General features: G+C 43.2%; 1 protein-coding gene across 1 annotated transcript in view; it reads right to left on the bottom strand.

The window, feature by feature from the left end:
- Nucleotides 1-5,287: 5,287 nt before the first annotated feature.
- LOC309554203 (E3 ubiquitin-protein ligase TRIM39-like) overlaps nucleotides 5,288-21,824 on the bottom strand; it is a 177,468-nt gene continuing 160,931 nt past the window's right edge. Inside the window, exon 2 of the mRNA XM_082255837.1 lies at nucleotides 5,288-6,945. Coding sequence (XP_082111963.1) covers nucleotides 5,327-6,945 — 1,619 coding nt within the window. The 3' untranslated portion in view covers nucleotides 5,288-5,326. The remainder of the gene's footprint in view (nucleotides 6,946-21,824) is intronic.

The raw sequence follows: 21,824 nt of genomic DNA on the forward strand, positions 1-21,824 counted from the left end.
CCGAGAACGCCTGGAGGTGCTACTTCAATGTTGGACCTCTGTATGTGGCCAGGCTGTAAAAAAGTCTCACACATGTGGTATCGCCATACTCAGGAGGAGTAGCAGAATGTGTTTTGGGGTGTAGTTGTAAGTATTCATATGCCATGTGAGAGAAATAACCTGTTGAATATGACAATTTTGTAAAAAAAAAAAAAAAAAAAATTTATTTTGCAAAGAATTGTGGGAAAAAATGACAACTTCAAAAAACTCACCATGCCTCTTATTAAATACCTTGGAATGTCTACTTTCCAAAAAGGGGTCATTTGGGGGTCATTTGTACTTTCCTGGCTTGTTAGGGTCTCAAGAAGTGAGATAGGCTGTCAGTACATTAGGTGTGATCAATTTTCAATGATTAGCACCATAACTTGTAGACTCTCTAACTTTCACGCAGACCAAATAATGTACACTTATTTGGGTTATTTTTACCAAAGATATGTAGAAGTATACATTTTGGCCAAAATTTATGAAGAAAAATTACTAATTTGCAAAATTTTATAACAGAAACTAAAAAAAAAACGTTTTTTTTTAAATTTGCGGTCTTTTTTCATTTATAGCGCACAAAATAAAAAGCCCAGCGGTGAATAAATACCATCAAAAGAAAGCTCTATTTCTATGAAAAAAAGGACGAAAAATTTATATGGGTTGAGTGTTGCATGACCGCGCAATTGTCATTCAAAGTGTGAGAGCACTGAAAGCTAAAAATTGGTCTGGATGGGAAGGGGGTTTAAGTGCAAAGTAGGCAAGTGGTTAAACATGCGGGGGCTTGGTAGTAATTGCAGATTCCAGACTGGATCATTTTTTACGAAGGTCAGCCGGTCAATTGTAGAAATAAAGAAAGGAGCTCCAGACCAAAACTGGTTTAATAATTTTATAATGTAATTGTTAGTAAGAAAATATCCAATGCATTTTGAGTGCAACACCACTCTCCCTTCATCAGGGCTCAACACAGGGTAAAACCTGAATGGACTCAGAAAACAATGATGACTTCACAGAAGGGCAAATGGTCCTGCTCAGCAACTGCTGTCAAGTTGCTGCTTCATGTGGAGACTTCAACACTGGTTCTAATATAGATCTATGAAGTCACTGTTTTCTTAGTCCATTCAAGTTTTATCTTGTGTTGTGTGATGAAGGGGGTGGGATGTTGCCCCTGGAAAGTGTCTGGTGGTTTTTAGTTCTTTTTTTCACCAACAATTAAATGATCTTGGACTCTTTCATCCAGTTTTGGTCTGGGGTTTCTTTCTGCATTGCTGTGGTTTGAGCTTCTGTTGGGACCCCATCAAGACAAGCTGTGAAGGACCTGGTATGGATTATGTGGGAACCCCCATGTCCATTCTTTTGTGTGGGAGGGCCCCTTATTAACATCAATCTCAGACCCTCATCTACGATAAAGGTCTAATTCAGATGAAAAGAATCCTTGGCCATGTAAACATAGGAGCTTGACATAGTTTAATAGGGGTTCCCTCATAATTCAGGATTCATAATAAGATGGTATTTGCTGGCAATTTAACCTCTTTGTGCCGGGGTCTCCCTGCCATTTAAGGGGTTTTAGATGCCGGAAGGAGGGGTTTTTGATCATTTGACCAGTGGCGGCTGGTCCAATGGGGGCGTAGGGGAGCCACCCCCCTATCCATGCGTCCGGCCCTCTAATCTACAAGCGGGACGCCGGGACGCATAGAGTTTAATGGGGCTTTTTTTTTTTTTTTAAGCATGTGATTAGAGCCAGAGGCTCTAAAAGACTAAAAAAAAAAAGGTGGGCTCGGGGCACAGAGCACTGTGCCCCGAGTCCACCCAGTTGTGTGACAATAGCGAATGAATATGAGAAGAGTTAATCTATAAAAGGTGCTCTCTACATTGTACGCATAGAACGTTTGAGCAATGTTTACATACATCATTAATACAGGAAACGGAAGAATAACATAATTATCACCTTATTGCCCTAAAAGTGTCCTTACTAAAAGATAAAAAAAAAGAAATAATAAAGGCATATTTTGCATATATATATATATATATATATATATATATATATATATATATATATATATATACTGCTCAAAAAATGAAAGGAAGACTTTTTAATCAGAGAATAGCATCAAGTGAATTAAACTCCTGGGATATTGATCTGGTCAGTTAAGTATCAGAGGGGGGTTGTTAATCAGTTTCAGCTGCTTTGGTTTTAATGAAATTAACAACAGGTGCACTAGATGGGCAACAACCAGACAACCTACAAAACAGGAATGGTTTTACAGGTGGAGGCCACTGACATTTTTTTTCCTACTCATCTTTTTTTACTGTTTTTCACTAATTTTCCATATGGCTAGAGTCAGTGGCACTACTGGTATCATAAGGCGATACCTGGACCCTATGGAGGTTGCACAGGCAGTCCAACTCCTCCAGGATGGTGCATCAATACGTGCCATTGCCAGAAGGTTTCTCCCAGCACAGTCTCAAGAGCATGGAGGAGATTCCAGGAGACAGGCAGTTACTCTAGTAGAGCTGGACAAGGTCACAGAAGGTCCTTAACCCATCAAAAGGACCGGTATCTGCTCCTTTGTGAAAGGATGAACAGGATGAGCACTGCTAGAACCCTACAAAATGACCTCCAGCAGGACACTGGTGTGAATGTCTCTGACTTCAATAGGGTGACCTGAGGGCCTGATGTCCTCCAGTGGGCCCTGTGCTAACTGCCTGGCAATGGGGAGCTCAATTGACATTTGCCATTGAACACCAGAATTGGCAGGTCTGGCACTGGCACCCTGTGCTTTTCACCCTGAGCACATGTGACAGAGGTGAAAGGATCTGGAGAAATCGTGAAGAACGTTATGCTGCCTGTAACATCGTTCAGCATGACCACTTAGGTGGTGGGTCAGTGATGGTCTGGGGAGGCATATCCATGGAGGGACACACAGACCTCTACAGGCTACTTAATGGCACTCTGACTGTCATTAGGTATTGGGATAAAATCCTTGGACCCATTGTCAGACCCTACGCTGGTGAAGTGGGTCTTGGGTTCCTCCTGGTGCATGACAATGGTCGGCCTCACGTGGCGAGAGTATGCAGCCAGTTCCTGTAGGATGAATGAATTGATACCACCGAACAGCCCCCATGCTTGCCTGACCTATTCCTAAGCTCAGGGATGCCCTGGTCCAGATCTAGGAGGAAACCCCCCAGGACACCATCCGTCATCTCATTAGGAGCATGCACCGACATTGTCAGGCATGCATACAAGCACGTGGGGGCCATACACACTACTGAGGACCATTTTGAGTTTCTGCAATGAAATTTCAGCAAAATGGACTAGACTGCTGAATAATTTTTTCACTTTGATTTTCAGGGGGTCTTTGAATTCAGCCCTCTGTAGGGTGATAATTTTCATTTACATCAAACGATGTGGCATCCTTTCATTCCCAACACATTACCCAGTCCATACCAGTATAGATATCCAGCATGATATTTTTCCCCATTGAGATCTGATGTGTTTTCAAAGTGTTCCTTTAATTTTTTAGAGCAGTTTATATATATATATATATATATATATATATATATATATATATACAGTATCTCACAAAAGTGAGTACACCCGCACATTTTTACAAATATTTTGTTATATCTTTTCATGTAACACTGAAGAAATGACACTTTGCTACAATGTAAAGTAGTGAGTGTACAGCTTGTATAACAGTGTAAATTTGCTGTCCACTCAAAATAACTCAACACACAGCCATTAATGTCTAAACCGCTGGCAACAAAAGTGAGTACACCCCTAAGTGACGATGTCCAAATTGGGCCCAATTAGCCATTTTCCCTCCCCGATGTAATGTGACTTGTTAGTGTTACAAGGTCTCAGGTGTGAATGGGGAGCAGGTGTGTTAAATTTGGTGTTATCGCTCTCACTCTCTCATACTGGTCACTGGAAGTTCAACATGGCACCTCATGGCAAAGAACTCTCTGAGGAAAAAAAGAATTGTTGCTCTACATAAAGATGGCCTAGGCTTTAAGAAGTTTGCCAAGACCCTGAAACTGATCTGCAGCACTGTGGCCAAGACCATACAGTGGTTTAACAGGATAGGTTCCACTCAGAACAGACCTCACCATGGTCGACCAAAAAAGTTGAGTGCATGTGCTCAGCGTCATATTCAGAGGTTGTCTTTGGGAAATAGATGTATGAATGCTGCCAGCATTGCTTCAGAGGTTGAAGGGATGGGGGGTCAGCCTGTCAATGCTCAGACCATACACTGCACACTGCATCAAATTGGTCTGCATGGTTGTTGTCCTAGAATGAAGCCTCTTCTGAAGATGATGCAAAAGAAAGCCCGAAAACAGTTTGCTATAGACAAGCAGACTAAGGGCATGGATTACTGGAACTATGTCCTGTGGTCTGATGAGACCAAGATAAACCTATTTGGTTCAGATGGTGTCAAGCGTGTGTGGCGGCAACCAGGTGAGGAGTACAAAGACAAGTGTGTCTTACTTACAGTCAAACATGGTGTTGGGAGTGTCATGATCTGGGGCTGCATGAGTGCTGCCAACAATGGTGAGCTACAGTTCATTGAGGCAACCATGAATGCCCACATGTACTGTGACATACTGAAGCAGAGCATGATCCCCTCCCTTCGGAGACTGGGCCACAGGGCAGTATTCCAACATAACGACCCCAAACACACCTCCAAGATGACCATTGCCTTCCTAAAGAAGCTGAGGGTAAAGGTGATGGACTGGCCAAGCATGTCTCCAGACCTAAACCCTATTGAGCATCTGTGGGGCATTCTCATATGGAAGGTGGAGGAGCGCAAGGTCTCTAACATCCACCAGCTCCATGATGTCATCATGGAGGAGTGGAAGAGGACTCCAGTGACAACCTGTGAAGCTCTGGTGAACTCCATACCCAAGAGGGCTAAGGCAGTGCTGGAAAATAATGGTGGCCACACAAAATATTGACACTTTGGGCCCAATTTGGACATTGTCACTTAGGGGTGTACTCATTTGTGTTGCCAGCGGTTCAGACATTAATAGCTGTGTGTTGAGTTATTTTGAGGGGACAGCAAATTTACACTGTTATACAAGCTGTACACTCACTACTTTACATTGTAGCAAAGTGTCATTTCTTCAGTGTTGTCACATGAAAAGATAGAATAAAATATTTACAAATCTGTGAGGGGTGTACTCACTTTTGCGAGATACTGTATATATATATATATATATAAAATGTGTGATATTTAAAGTTGCATATGCTCCAATCCTACCCTCCTTCCCTGGGATGTCACTATTTTCTGGGCGGAGTTATCACATCTCAGGCTTTGCCCCCACATATCTTTATACAACCTCTTGCTGCACATATCCCAGCATGGAGGGGCTCAGTGAAGGTGGTGGTGAAGGTGTGGAGGTGTCGGATCGGGTCACACAGATCATAAAATGAGATCCGCCCGGCCTCATAATCCAGATCTATCCTGACTCTGTTACTGGAGATATTTGTAGATAAGGGGGTCTCTTTACTGTCATGTCTCACAAAATATTGACTACCAGTCCTGAGTAAACCCCAGGACTTTTTATTTTTTCCTATTCCTGCCTGCAAAACTTTCCTGTCCATACTGGGGTAACACATCCCGACCCTCCAGTATTGTGATCCCCCAACATCCACATCCCAGTAATGTCTCCCTGAGGAGAAACTCTGACTGCTCAACACCTGAGGATAATCCTGAAATCTCTCTGGTCTTTCTGGGCGAAACAGAAACCTATCTGACCAGGATACAGTTTTCCTGTCATCTGATATATGAAGCTTATTACCAGCTGTGTTTCCATCCAGTAATATGTCTGCAGCTCCCTGTATATAGAAGTATACATTTACCTCTGTTATTATATCAGATAAACCTGTGTGTAAGACCCCCGCCACATCCAGACCCCCTCCATCATGGAGGAGTTCCTCATGTCTCTCTCTGTCCTCATTATCTCCATCCTCAGTATCACACAAGTCACCTGTGTCTGATTCCTGTAAGACAGTCAGTGGATCCGTCATGTTACACAGCTTCTCAATGTCCACCATCTTCCTGGACAGCTCCTCCTTCTTTATTTCCAGATCCCGGATGGAGATGGAGATCCGCTCTGCCCGCCCGGAGATCTCCCTCAAGACTCTCTTCTCCAGGTCTTCCAGACGTCTCCTGAGATCTATAAACAGGGCAGTGACTCTCTCGGTGTCACCAGCTGCTTCTTCTTCTACTTTCCTCCTGTGCTCCTCCAGACTCTGGACTCTTTCCTCCGTCTCCTCTCTCTTTGTCGAAAGTTTCTGCAGAATGTTTCTCTGTTTGTCCTTTTTCTTCTTAAAAGCCTCATCCATACTCTCCACCTGGTGTCCCCGATGTTCTCCAACCAAGCTGCAGGCTGCACAAATACAGGTACCATCCTCAGTGCAGTAATAATCCAGGATCTTCTTATGGACGGAGCATTTCTGGCTCTCCATGGACAAGGAGGGGTCACATAAGATGTGTTCTGGGGACTTTTTGTGGACTCTCAGGTGTTTATCACACAGAGAAACCTCACAGTGTAGACAGGATCTAACAGCAGGTACAGGAGAGTCCACACAGTAAGTACAGAAGACCCCGGACTCTTCCTGATCTGGCTGGGCAGACAAGGATTTCTCCACTTTGTTATGCAGTGCTTTGTTCTCCTGCAGTGCAGGACGACTCCTGAACCTTTTTCTACATACAGGACAGAAGTAATCTCCAGACCCCCCCTGTGTTTTCAGCACACGATCAATACAGTCCCGGCAGAAGTTGTGTCCACATGGCAGCATTACAGGATCGGTATAAATGTTTACACAGAGGGAACATTTCTGCTCAGGTTTCGGATCGGTAGTAATGGAGTAATAGTCACTGAAATCCTCCGAGATTATATCTAAGGTGTTTAATACATCTTCTTTGGACATTGCTGAAATTACAAAAACAATAATTCATGGTTGGTTGTTCTTACAGCACATTAATAACATAAACATGATGTTCTTCTATAGTAAAGTGCCAGCTGATCACACTTCTGTGCCCCGTGATGTAGTGACTCAGTCAACGCTATACTGTAAAGCCCCCTACACACGAGTAGAAATTCGGCCGGGGGAATTTCGTACGACAACCGATCTGCCAATTTTCGGCTTGTTAGTATGATGCTTCCGACAGCCGACTCCGACTTTCTGGCCGAAAAAATTCTGGTGTGCAGGCTATATCCTTTTTGTTGACCGTCAAAACACGTCCGATTTTCGTCTCATTAGTACAGATTTCGACGGGGAAAAATCTTATGAGCAAGACTAGGCATGCTCAGAGATGAAAGAACACAAAAAAAGCAATCCAACACATGACATCACTTCTGAAGTAGAATTCTGTTGTGCGGGAAAATTCGTGTCCAGTCTAGAGCACATTCCAACCAACAGACACCACTCTGGACAAAAGACGGACGACCGGTCGGCGGAAATTCATTGCGTGTGTACGAGGCTTTACTGTGTAACTGCCTGATCCTTTTTTTTTAGTTTAATACGTTTTTATTGTATATTTCAAAAAGGAAAGTAACACAAACAAAGCACCATATAAAACAATATTCAATATTGTGTACCAGTTGCATCTCCAGAAATACAAATTATTATTTTATAAAAGGAAATAAGAGAAATCGGGAGAAAGAGGGGGGGGGGGGACTGGCTGAGCAAACCTGTCTTGGGTCAAGTAGAGAAAATCAACAGGTGCACCTAACTTCCACCCTCCCCAGTATATCACATATACCTTATCTTTTGCTCCTTTGACATTCTGTATGGTCGCTGGGAACTGAGAAAGGGAAAAATTGTGTAAGCTTGGGGTAAATCTAGTCTAAGGGCTCTCCCCCCCCCCCCCCCCCCATGACAGTGAAATGCCAATCACCAAAAATGTTATATGGGAGGAAGGGAAGTGAACGACCTCCAAGTAAGTTTGTCCCTAAATCATTTCATGTTTATATATGTTCCACCATTGTTACTTTTGTACAGTAGGATGACATGTTACAGGAATGCACTGACATGATCTTGTATGTAGGCAGGTGCAGTCTGTATTTTCCACTGCAGGTGACACTCGACTGCAGTGGCAATGCAGCTGGGGAAGGAAGTCAAGAGGAGCTTGGTTCCTCTATGATTTCCCTGGTGCTAGGGAGGCAGCTATCCGCATGCATGCTGATGCCCCATGTGACTTTTGTTGGAGATACAACAGCTTTCAGCTTAGCAGATTAACTGCAGTTCACAAATAGGACACTAGATGTAGCTAATGCTCAGTGATATGCTATGCATTTTCTATGATGTGTTGTAATATCCTGTACACTGTACTGAACTTGTTGGTTATCTCTTCCTGTCTGTTGTTCTTATGACAATGAGGTGACATCTTTGATATCTGTGTTATGTTCCAATAAAGAAGCCAGTTCCTGTTACTCCACAATGTCTGATCTGAATGGACTCCGCTGCACCCAGTGATCGCACTCTGCAACAACTTTGGCAGCTATCTTGGGCTGGGCAGAGTCTATTTAAGACTCTGGCTTCAGGACTTGGCCTACTTTTTGTGAGTGGCTAGCATAATGAATAGAGCCCCATCTGCCAGGGACAGTGCTAGAGATAGGAAGATGTTCGGGAGGAGTAGGGACAGTGCAGGGACTACGTTTACCTACCAGGAGTTTGGGTTTTGAGTTTGGACCGGCCAGGCCGCATTCTGCTCCTTGTGGAAGATGCTTTCCGCATTTTCCATTCTTTGTCTTGTGGGTCCAGCACTGTCTCAGTTGTAAGTGGCTCAGGTTGGGTGTGCGCCCCAGCTGGGCCTGTTGTACTTGCTTAACTTTTCTACAATACACTGTAATTGCCAAATTCAGACTCTATGTGTCTGTATTTTCCGGGGGGGCCCAACCAGGGGTTGAGGTGGTCTGTGCCCCATTACAAGCTGCCATGTCCTCCTTAAATGATAAACAGAACCAACAGCTACGGAAACAACTGGCTATTCCCTTCCAAGACTACACTCTGCCACAGCAATGTCTTCTTTAGTTACCAGAGAAACACCTACTGGTATTTGACACTAGCCCTGAGGACTACGGGTGCACTGAGGCAATAGACCACCCCAAATTATTTTGGCCATTTGGTATACCTCTGAACAAGCAATATTCAGTCTGAACATGGGTTTGAACCAAACCAGCCATCATCTCTGAAGGATATCCCTATGAAGTAGGGAATGGTCACCAGGACACATAGACAGAGAGTGAAACACAGACAGGCAGTGATGGGCCGAACACCACCCTGTTCGATTCGCACTAGAAGATCTCGAACAGGGAAAAAGTTCTAGCGAACATGCAAACTATGGGACACAAACATGAAAAATCAAAAGTCTCCCATCTGACGTCATGTGACGTCAGAAGGGGGCGGTGCCACCGGGTGTTGTAATCGGGTGGCCCCACCCCTTGCCTATAAAATAGCTGTCAAAGCTCAAGAGCGTCATTCGGCAGGACGCCTCAGAAGAGGTGAAGCATCTTTGAATTTTTCCTATTTTTCTGGTGGGGCGAGCGTCGTGATTGATGATGGATTTACATTGTGGGACACTATTTTTTTATTTTTAAATAAAGGACTTGTCAAAAATTGTCTTTTGTGTTTATTTTTTTTGTACACTTTTTTGGTGAATGGGTAGGGGTACGATGTACCCGATATCCATTCACATTGGGGGGGGCGGATCTGGGGGCCCCCTTGTTAAAGAGGGCTTCCAGATTCTGATAAGCCCCCCATCTGCAGACCCCCACAACCACATCCCAGGGTTGTCCGGAAGAGGCCCTTGTCCCCATCAACATGGGGACAGGTTGCTCTCGGATGTTACATGAGTGCCTCGGCTGCCCGGGACTCCCCCTCCTGACTAGCTGAGACACAGCAGCAGGTGCCATTGGCTCCCGCTGCTGCCAATCAAAGTCAGTGAGCCAATGAGGAAAGAGAGGGGGCAGGGGCCAAATAGACACAAAGAGTTTGGATCAGGTGGCCCCATTGTAAGCTGCTTGCAGGAGGGAGGAGCCAGGAGCTTCAGCAAGGGACCTGAGAAGAGGAGGATCTGGGCTGCTCTGTGCAAAACCAACTGCACAGAGCAGGTAAGTATGATATGTTTGGTTTTTTTAAACAATAAAAAATAAAACTTTAGTATCACTTTAAATAAATAATAATAAAGGCCAGGAAATATTCAAGAACCGTGAACACTGTTTTCGCTTCTATTGATGATCAGTGAAGAAGGGCCCTCTAGACCAGCCTTTTACAACCAGGGTGCCCATGCAAAATGCCTAAAAAGTTATCAAAAATGTATACAAGCCAGCAGGTGGATGAAGCCTGCCTTTTAGTTACACAAAGCCACAGATTTTCATTGTGCACCATTACGACTTTCTAGACACTGGCATCCTAACAACCAATGACATCATCAGTTGAAAAGGAAGATGTCTGTTGCCTCCAGAGCATCCTTGTTTGATTCTCCTGTGCTTCTCTCTCTCAGCAATGGGGTGACATTAGCTGACAGATGGAGAGAAATAAGGGATAAGAGAAACATTGGTGTATTAGTCAGTACCAGTGTTCAAAAGTGTATTTTCGTTGGAAGAATAAATCACATCTAACGTTGGGTGTCCTGCATGTGGATGTTGCTACATTCTGTAAAGCTGTTAGAATAGTTTTTTTACATTTTAGAATGGGGTACCCCGAGACTATCCATAATTTTAAAGGGTGCCTTGAGATTGTTTATAATTTTAAAGGGTGCCTTGACTGAAAAAAAAGTGGAGAAACACTGCTCTAGACTGATGACAGAGGAAGAAACTTCATCTTACATTGATGATGAGCGGAGGAAGGTTACCTTACATTGGTGGTAAGTGAAAGAGGGTCACCTTACATTGGTGGTCAGTGGAAGAAGGTTACCTTACATTGGTGATCAGTGGAGGAAGGTCACCTTATGTTGGTTGTCAGTGGAGGGAGGTCACCTTACATTGGTGGTCAGTGGAAGAAGGTCACCTTACATTGGTGGTCAGTGGAGGAAGGTCACCTTATGCTGGTGGTCAGTGGAGGGAGATCACCTTACATTGGTGGTCAGTGGAAGAAGGCCACCTTACATTGGTGGTCAGTAGAGGAAGGTCACCTTATGTTGGTGGTCAGTGGAGGGAGGTCACCTTACATTGGTGGTCAATAAAAGAAGGTCACCTTATGTTGGTAGTCAGTGGAGGGAGGTCACTTTACCTTGGTGGTTAGTGGGAGAAGGTCACCTAATTTTGGTGGTCAGTGGGAGAAGGTCACCTTATGTTGGTGGTCAGTGGAGGAAGGTCACCTTCCATTGGTGGTCAGTAGAGGAAGGTGACCTTACATTGGTGGTCAGTGGAGGGAGGTCACCTTATGTTGGTGGTCAGTGAAGGAAGGTCATCTTATGTTGGTGCTCAGTGGAGGAAGGTCACCTTAATCTGAAGGATACTTTTCTTGGAGGTCAGTGGTAACAATTATCCTTACAATGTTGGTAAACAGAAAGAATGCCCCTACATTATGAGTCAGAGGGAAGAAACTCACCTATATTGTGATTCAGAGGGAGGAAACTCACCTATATTGTGAGTCAGAGGGAAGAAACTCATCTATATTGTGAGTCAGAGGGAAGAAACTCACATATATTGTGAGTCGGAGGGAAGAAACCCACCTATATTGTGAGTCAGAGGGAAGAAACTCACCTATATTCTGAGTCGGAGGGAAGAAACTCACCTATATTGTGAGTCAGTGGAAAGAAACTCACCTATATTGTGAGTCGGAGGGAAGAAACCCACCTATATTGTGAGTCAGAGGGAGGAAACTCACTTATATGGTGAGTCAGTGGGAAGAAACTCACCTATATTGTGAGTCAGTGGGAAGAAACTCACCTATATTGTGAGTCAGAGGGAGGAAACTCACCTATATTGTGAGTCAGAGGGAGGAAACTCACCTATATTGTGAGTCAGAGGGAAGAAACTCACCTATATTGTGTCAGTGGGAAGAAACTCACCTATATTGTGAGTCAGTGGGAAGAAACTCACCTATATTGTGAGTCAGAGGGAAGAAACTCACCTATATTGTGTCAGTGGGAAGAAACTCACCTATATTGTGAGTCAGTGGGAAGAAACTCACCTATATTGTGAGTTGGTGGGAAGAAACTCACCTATATTGTGAGTTGGTGGGAAGAAACTCACCTATATTGTGAGTTGGTGGGAAGAAACTCACCTATATTGTGTCAGTGGGAAGAAACTCACCTATATTGTGAGTCAGTGGGAAGAAACTCACCTATATTGTGAGTCAGTGGGAAGAAGCTCACCTATATTGTGAGTCAGAGGGAAGAAACTCACCTATATTGTGTCAGTGGGAAGAAACTCACCTATATTGTGAGTCGGTGGGAAGAAACTCACCTATATTGTGAGTCGGTGGGAAGAAACTCACCTATATTGTGTCAGTGGGAAGAAACTCACCTATATTGTGAGTCAGTGGGAAGAAACTCACCTATATTGTGTCAGTGGGAAGAAACTCACCTATATTGTGAGTCAGTGGGAAGAAACTCACCTATATTGTGAGTCAGTGGGAAGAAACTCACCTATATTGTGAGTCAGTGGGAAGAATGCTAGTTACATTGCTAATCAAAGGGAAGAATATTTCTTACACTGGAGGTCGTTAGGAATGTTACTTACATTGCTCAGTGGCAATAACACTCTTGACAATGTTAACCAATGTGAGCAACACTCATTACATTGACAGTCAAAAAGAAAAATGCTCCCTATATTGATAGTCAATTGAAATAATACTCCTTACATTGTTAGTTATTGGGAAGAATGCTCCATGTATTAGGAGGTTATTAGAAAGGTTTTTCCCTCTTACATATAGGTAAAGATGGGATACACAGTATATTATCGTCCTTCATACCTGACGCTGCGTCCTCTGGGCTCGATGATATCTCGCTGTGTGATACGGAAGCTGGTTATAATATTTCTTCATTAAGATTAGTTTCATTTCCCAGCTCTATCCTCAGATCCACCCCACCTATTTCCTTTGCTATGTAGCGTGCTCAGACTTGGCTCTGTGTTCTTGCACACTGGTTGGTGTAAACACACAGACACCAGGTTTTAATTGTGCACCATTATGACTTTCTAGACACTGGCATCCTAACAACCAACGTGTCCACAATAAACACACAGACACCCCAACACCTACACACACCATACACTAAACCAGAGACTTAACACTCTGGAAATTTTAGTAAATAAGGTGAAGCTGTGTTCAGTTTGAATATCCAATCATGTGCCTGGCAATTACGTTGACATGGTTTTTTGCATGCACATGATTGGGTGTTGAAAGTGAAGACAGTTTCATCTTATTTCCTAAAGCTAAATTCCAAGCCCAAATACTTTAACCTAAATATATTCTCCAATAGCCACAAAGGACATAAATACATTCTTGTGAGCAGCGATTGCTTTTACAAACCAAGAAAATAGCTTTTAAAAGTAGCAGTAACACCAGATCCTATGCAAGCACATCACCTGCATTTTTACTGATGTCATGGACACTGCTAGCGTTCACCGATTTGCCCACTTACATAGTTGCCAACATTTGAAAAAAAATTCCAGGGACACTTTGCAGCACAGCTATCAATTACTTGCCACACCCACTTCCATGATGCTCCGCCCACCCCACATAAATAATCTCCGCCTACTTATCATCAGATTATAGGGTCTACTCAATAAAGAGAGAATTATAGGAAATTGAAAAGGGGATTTTAAACTTGAGTTGGAATAATTTTCCCATTCAGCTGCACTATTTCTGCCTAAAGTTTAAAATTCTCATCACAATTCCCTGCAATTCTAAAGTGTGAAATGTACAAAAAAATGTAATATGTAAATATAAATAAAGTGCAAAGTGTAAATAAGTACATTGCCGGGACAATGTAAGTTACCCGGGACAGGCTCCTATTTGCCGGGACTGTCCCGGCAAAAATGGGACAGTTGGCAAGTATGCACTTACTGGGTGGTTGATCCTGCCCAGACGTTGCTTCTAAATGTTCTACGACTGTTCATCATGCCCACTTTATGGGTTGTTCTTCCCTGACCCATCTCTAAATATGTAGAAGAAGACTGTTTTAGGCCCAAATCTGGCATACAACATAGCAGTCAACTGTCTCTAATTTTGAGGGACTGTCCATGATTTGGAACAAAGTCCCTCTGTCCCTCTTTCCTCCTCATTGGTCCCTCATTTTGGTCTGATCTATAGAGTACTATATAAAATGCACTATTTAACCCACCTATATTGTGAGTCGGTTTCTTCCCACTGACTCACAATATAGGTGGGTTCTTCCCTCTGACTCACAATATAGGTGAGTTTCCTCCCTCTGACTCAAAATATAGGTGAGTTTCTTCCCTCTGACTCACAATATAGGTGAGTTTCTTCCCTCTGACTCACAATATAGTTGGGTTTCTTCCCACTGACTCACAATATAGATGAGTTTCTTCCCACTGACTCACAATATAGGTGAGTTTCCTCCCTCTGACTCACAATATAGGTGAGTTTCCTCCCTCTGACTCACAATATAGGTGAGTTTCCTCCCTCTGACTCACAATATAGGTGTGTTTCCTCCCTCTGACTCACAATATAGGTGAGTTTCCTCCCTCTGACTCACAGTATAGGTGAGTTTCCTCCCTCTGACTCACAATATAGGTGAGTTTCCTCCCTCTGACTCACAATATAGGTGAGTTTCTTCCCACTTACTCACAATATAGGTGAGTTTCTTCCCTCTGACTCACAATATAGGTGAGTTTCTTCCCTCTGATTAACAATATAGGTGAGTTTCTTCCCTCTGACTCACAATATAGGTGAGTTTCCTCCCTCTGACTCACAATATAGGTGAGTTTCCTCCCTCTGACTCACAATATAGGTGAGTTTCCTCCCTCTGACTCACAATATAGGTGAGTTTCTTCCCTCTGACTCACAATATTGGTGAGTTTCTTCCCTCTGACTCACAATATAGGTGAGTTTCCTCCCTCTGACTCACAATATAGGTGAGTTTCCTCCCTCTGACTCACAATATAGGTGTGTTTCCTCCCTCTGACTCACAATATAGGTGAGTTTCTTCCCTCTGACTCACAATATAGGTGGGTTTCTTCCCACTGACTCACAAAATATGTGAGCTTATACCCACTGATTAACAATGTATGGGCATTCTTTCTGTTTACCAACATTGTAAGGATAATTGTTACCACTGACCCCCAAGAAAAGTATCCTTCAGATTAAGGTGACCTTCCTCCACTGAGCACCAACATAAGATGACCTTCCTTCACTGACCACCAACATAAGGTGACCTCCCTCCACTGACCACCAATGTAAGGTCACCTTCCTCTACTGACCACCAATGTAAGGTGACCTTCCTCCACTGACCACCAACATAAGGTGACCTTCTCCCACTGACCCCCAAAATTAGGTGACCTTCTCCCACTGACCACCAAGGTAAAGTGACCTCCCTCCACCGACTACCAACATAATGTGACCTTCTTTTATTGACCACCAATGTAAGGTGACCTCCCTCCACTGACCACCAATATAAGGTGACCTTCCTCCACTGACCACCAATGTAAGGTGACCTTCTTCCACTGACCACCAATGTAAGGTGACCTCCCTCCACTGACCACCAGCATAAGGTGACCTTCCTCCACTGACCACCAATGTAAGGTGACCTCAGTGCGGCAGTGAGACCAATTTGTCTCCTGCCATCTGGCCCATAAGACTAGCGCTACAATCAAAGTGTAGCACAAGCAGTGGGGACTCTTTTCATGCAGGAGTCGGGAGGAGGCTGTTTTTTTCATGCATTTTTTGTCACCCCCCTACCACCTGCAAAGTGCCGCCCTAGATCTGGGTCTTGTTGGCCTAGGCTAAGATACAGCGTTATTGATAATAGCAAAAATGTATTTGTACAAATCTGGATACAAGGTACAACAGAATGAAAATGGTAGACAAGACGCATTTCACAGGACTCCTCTTCACCTAGATCCCCCCCCCCACACCCAGATCCAAACCCAAATCCTTCACCCCTAGATCCCCCTCTGCTTTCCCTTTCCGCCCAGATCCTCTTCTGCCTCCCCTTTCAACCCAGATTCCCCTCTGCCTCCCCTTTCCAACCAGATCCCCTTCTGCCTACCCTTTCCAACCAGATCCCACTCCACTCCTCTTCACCTAGATCCCTCTCCACTCCCCTCTTCACCCAGATCCAACCCCAACTCGTTCACCACCCAGATCCCCCTCTGCTTTCCCGTTTTACCAAGATACCCTTCTGCCTCCCCTTTCCACCCAGATCCCCTCCACCCCGCTCCACCTACATCCCCCTCTACTCCTCTCTTCACCCAGACCCGACCCCACCTCCTTCACCTCACCACTCAGATTCCCCCTCCACCCCCCCTTTCCACCCAGATCCCTCTCTGCCCCCCTTTCCACCCAAATCCCCCTCCATCTCCCTTTTCTGCCCAAATATCCTTCCACCTCCCTTTCCACCCAGATATCCCTACACCCCTCACCATCCAGATCCCCCTCCGCACCTCCACCCTTCCTTACACAAAAAGATTGCCATCCTCCCTCAACCTAGACTCCCCTCCACCATCCCCTCCACCTGGAATTGTCTACAACCGAGTATACGGGCACTGGTAATACAATACAACACAACAAATCTACAACCGAGCATACAGGTACCGGTAATACAATACAACACAACTAATCTACAATAGAGCATACAGACACTGGTAATACAATACAACACAAGTAATCTACAATAGAGCATACACACACTGGTAATACAATACAACACAACTAATCTACAGTAGAGCATACAGACACTGGTAATACAATACAACACAAGTAATCTACAGCTGAGTATACAGACACTGGTAATACAATACAACACAACTAATCTACAACCGAGCTTACAGGCACTGGTAATACAATACAACACAATTAATCTACAACTGAGCATACAGACACTGGTAATACAATACAACACAATTAATCTACAACTGAGCATACAGACACTGGTAATACCATACAACACAACTAATCTACAACCAAGCATACAGAAACTGGTAATACAATACACCACAACTAATCTACAACCAAGCATACAGCCACTGGTAATACAATACAACACAAGTAATTTACAACCGAGCATACAGGCACCGGTAATACAATACAACACAAGTAATATACAACCGAGCATACAGGCACTGGTAATACAATACAACACAAGTAATCTACAACCGAGCATATAAACACTGGTAATACATTACAACACAAGTAATCTACAACTGAGCATACCGACACTGGTAATACAATACAACACAACTAATCTACAACTGAGCATACAGACACTGGTAATACAATACAACACAACTAATCTACAACTGAGCATACAGACACTGGTAATACAATACAACACAACTAATCTACAACCGAGCATACAAGCAATGGTAATACAATACAACACAAGTAATCTACAATCGAACATACAGGCACTGGTAATCAGACTTGTATAAAGTACTCAAAATTTCTACTTGAGTAAAAGTACAAGTGCTCGATCAAAAAATTACTTGAGTAGAAGTGGAAGTGCTCGCAGAAAAAGTTACTTAAGTAGAAGTACTAAAGTATTCAACATTTTTTTTACTTAAGTATTGCAAGTAGTTTTTTCAAAAAATTTGCTACTTAAGTACTAAAAGTAAAAAGTACCAGTAGTTTTGAAAAAAAATTTCTACTCAAGTACTGAAAGTAGAAGTACAAGTACTGTGTTATGTAGTTATTAAAGAAAGAAGTCAAAAGTATGAACATCATATTGTTTTTATTATTTCAAATGATTTATTCAAATGATTAACCTGTGTTTGTTAGTAGTTTCTTGATGCACTTTAAGCGCTGTAGCACCATTTATTTGTTTTTCATATTTTCTTTTTATTGGAAAGATTTGGTATAGCAGCTTTTATTATACACAGCCTTTATTTTCGTATGCGCTGATTTACAAATGACATTATACACATTTTTTTGAGCTTTATGCAACCTGCCATCTACTGTTCTGGCAGTGGTAATTTTTTTAAAAGTAACGAGTAACTATGCAGCACAAAAAAAAAAATACTTGAGTAGAAGTATCGAAATCATCGAAAAAATGTAGTGAAGTAAAAGTAGAAGTAGGAGAAAAAAATTCTACTCTAGGAAAGTACAGATACTGCATTTCGGTACTTAAGTACAGTACTTAAGTAGTTCTACTTCGTTACTATACATCTCTGCTGGTAATACAGTACAACACAACTAATCTACAACCGAGCATACAGACACTGGTAATTTGTGATGGACGAACATCGGCCGGGGCGGTTCGAGAACGCCAGCCGCAAATTTTCTCAAAAGTCTGCAAACTGCGAGTTCGCGGCTGGCCCCATTGACTTTAATGGGAGGCGAACTTTAAAAAACTTTAGGTCATATTTTCAGCCCCAAAAGACGTACTAGCTGTGCACAAATAGCCCCAGCACATGGACAATGTCATAACAGAAGTATTGCAATTGAAAAAGTTGCCCTAATTTTTTTTTTTTTTTTTTTTAAAGCAAAAAATATATATATATATATTTTTTTTTCATAAATCAGCCAGAACTGACAGCAACCAGTAAATACATGTCTAATACATATAGGGTCCATTCACAGATCTGTAAAATGGGTCCGCATCTATTCCACAATTTGGCGGAACCTTTACAGACCCATTATTTTCCATTTCCAGTCTGAAAAATTAGGCATTCACAGGATAAAGAAGTAAGTGTCGGCCATTCCAGGCCCCAAAAATTAGCCCACATGCGTTTACCTGACAGCTAAGAACGTTGTATTCTGTGGCTGAAGGTACATTAGGCATTCACATGATACAGAAGTAAGTGTCGGCCATAAAAGGCCCCAAAAATTAGCCCACATGGGTTTAACTGACAGCAAAGAACTTCGTATTTGATGGCTAGAGGTACAGTAGGCATTCACAGGATACATAAGTAAGTGTCGGCCTGTATAGGCTCCAAAAATTAGCTCACATGGTTTGAACTGACAGCAAAGAACTTCGTTTTTGATGGCTAGAGGTACAGTAGGCGTTCACAGGATACATAAGTAAGTGTCGGCCTGTATAGGCTCCAAAAATTAGCTCACATGGTTTGAACTGACAGCAAAGAACTTCGTTTTTGATGGCTAGAGGTACAGTAGGTGTTCACAGGATACACAAGTAAGTGTCGGCCTGTATAGACTCCAAAAATTAGCTCACATGGTTTGAACTGACAGCAAAGAACTTCGTTTTTGATGGCTAGAGGTACAGTAGGTGTTCACAGGATACACAAGTAAGTGTCGGCCTGTATAGACTCCTAAAATTAGCTCACATGGTTTGAACTGACAGCAAAGAACTTCGTTTTTGATGGCTAGAGGTACAGTAGGCGTTCACAGGATGCATAAGTAAGTGTCGACCTGTATAGGCTCCAAAAATTAGCTCACATTTTTTGAACTGACAGCAAAGAACTTCGTTTTTGATGGCTAGAGGTACAGTAGGCGTTCACAGGATACATAAGTAAGTGTCGGCCTGTATAGGCTCCAAAAATTAGCTCACATGGTTTGAACTGACAGCAAAGAACTTCATTTTTGATGGCTAGAGGTACAGTAGGTGTTCACAGGATACATAAGTAAGTGTCGGCCGGTATAGGCTCCAAAAATTAGCTCACATGGTTTGAACTGATTGCAAAGAACTTTGTTTTTGATGGCTAGAGGTACAGTAGGCGTTCACAGGATGCATAAGTAAGTGTCGGCCTGTATAGGCTCCAAAAATTAGCTCACATGGTTTGAACTGACAGCAAAGAACTTCATTTTTGATGGCTAGAGGTACAGTAGGTGTTCACAGGATACATAAGTAAGTGTCAGCCGGTATAGGCTCCAAAAATTAGCTCACATGGTTTGAACTGATTGCAAAGAACTTTGTTTTTGATGGCTAGAGGTACAGTAGGCGTTCACAGGATACATAAGTAAGTGTCGGCCTGTATAGGCTCCAAAAATTAGCTCACATGGTTTGAACTGACAGCAAAGAACTTCGTTTTTGATGGCTAGAGGTACAGTAGGTGTTCACAGGATACACAAGTAAGTGTCGGCCTGTATAGACTCCAAAAATTAGCTCACATGGTTTGAACTGACAGCAAAGAACTTCGTTTTTGATGGCTAGAGGTACAGTAGGTGTTCACAGGATACACAAGTAAGTGTCGGCCTGTATAGACTCCTAAAATTAGCTCACATGGTTTGAACTGACAGCAAAGAACTTCGTTTTTGATGGCTAGAGGTACAGTAGGCGTTCACAGGATGCATAAGTAAGTGTCGGCCTGTATAGGCTCCAAAAATTAGCTCACATGGTTTGAACTGACAGCAAAGAACTTCGTTTTTGATGGCTAGAGGTACAGTAGGCGTTCACAGGATGCATAAGTAAGTGTCGACCTGTATAGGCTCCAAAAATTAGCTCACATTTTTTGAACTGACAGCAAAGAACTTCGTTTTTGATGGCTAGAGGTACAGTAGGCGTTCACAGGATACATAAGTAAGTGTCGGCCTGTATAGGCTCCAAAAATTAGCTCACATGGTTTGAACTGACAGCAAAGAACTTCATTTTTGATGGCTAGAGGTACAGTAGGTGTTCACAGGATACATAAGTAAGTGTCGGCCGGTATAGGCTCCAAAAATTAGCTCACATGGTTTGAACTGATTGCAAAGAACTTTGTTTTTGATGGCTAGAGGTACAGTAGGCGTTCACAGGATGCATAAGTAAGTGTCGGCCTGTATAGGCTCCAAAAATTAGCTCACATGGTTTGAACTGACAGCAAAGAACTTCATTTTTGATGGCTAGAGGTACAGTAGGTGTTCACAGGATACATAAGTAAGTGTCAGCCGGTATAGGCTCCAAAAATTAGCTCACATGGTTTGAACTGATTGCAAAGAACTTTGTTTTTGATGGCTAGAGGTACAGTAGGCATTCACAGAAAAAATAATTGTCGGCCCTGAAAGGCCCCAAAAATTTGCCATTTAATGGACATGAAATGCCTTTTATGCCGCTGTATGTAGCGAAGCCAAGGACCAGGAATTGTTGTGGGTGGATGGCGGTCTTTCGGATATTTGTGGCCTGGCATGAGGAATTTCGATGAAACCTGGTCTACTGGTCACATGTGTTGAATTCCTCAGAGATTCATGCCTCATTCATTTTTATAAATGTGAGGTAGTCTACACTGTCATGAGCTAGGCGAGTGTGCTTATCGGTCACGATCCCCCCTGCTGTGCTGAACGTCCTTTCGGACAGGACACTGGATGGGGGGCAAGCCAACATTTCCATTGCAAATTGTGCAAGCTCTGGCCAGAGGTCAAGCCTGCCCACCAAGTAGTCCAGGGGTTCATCACTCCTCAGAGTGTCCACATCGGCCGTTAACCCGATGTAGTCGGACACCTGTCAGTCTAGGCGTTCCCTCATGCTGGACCCGGAGTACAGCTAACGATGGTTCGGCTGAAAGAAGGATCTCATATCTGAAGTGACCAAGACATCTTCAAACCGCCCTCTTCTTGCAGGCGCTGTTGGATTGCTACCCGCAACTGTCTCTCTGTGACTGAACATTCCTCTGCCAGCGCACAGAAAAGCAGAATGCAGCATTTCCCTCAGCAAGGCCTGGAAGTGCTGCATTCTGACCGCCCTCTGTGATTGTGGTAACATTTCCGCCATTTTGTGTTTGTACCGGGGGTCTAA

This window comes from Pelophylax lessonae (assembly GCF_965119305.1).
Source record: "Pelophylax lessonae genome assembly, chromosome: 4".
In the NCBI taxonomy this organism is placed as follows: domain Eukaryota; kingdom Metazoa; phylum Chordata; class Amphibia; order Anura; family Ranidae; genus Pelophylax; species Pelophylax lessonae.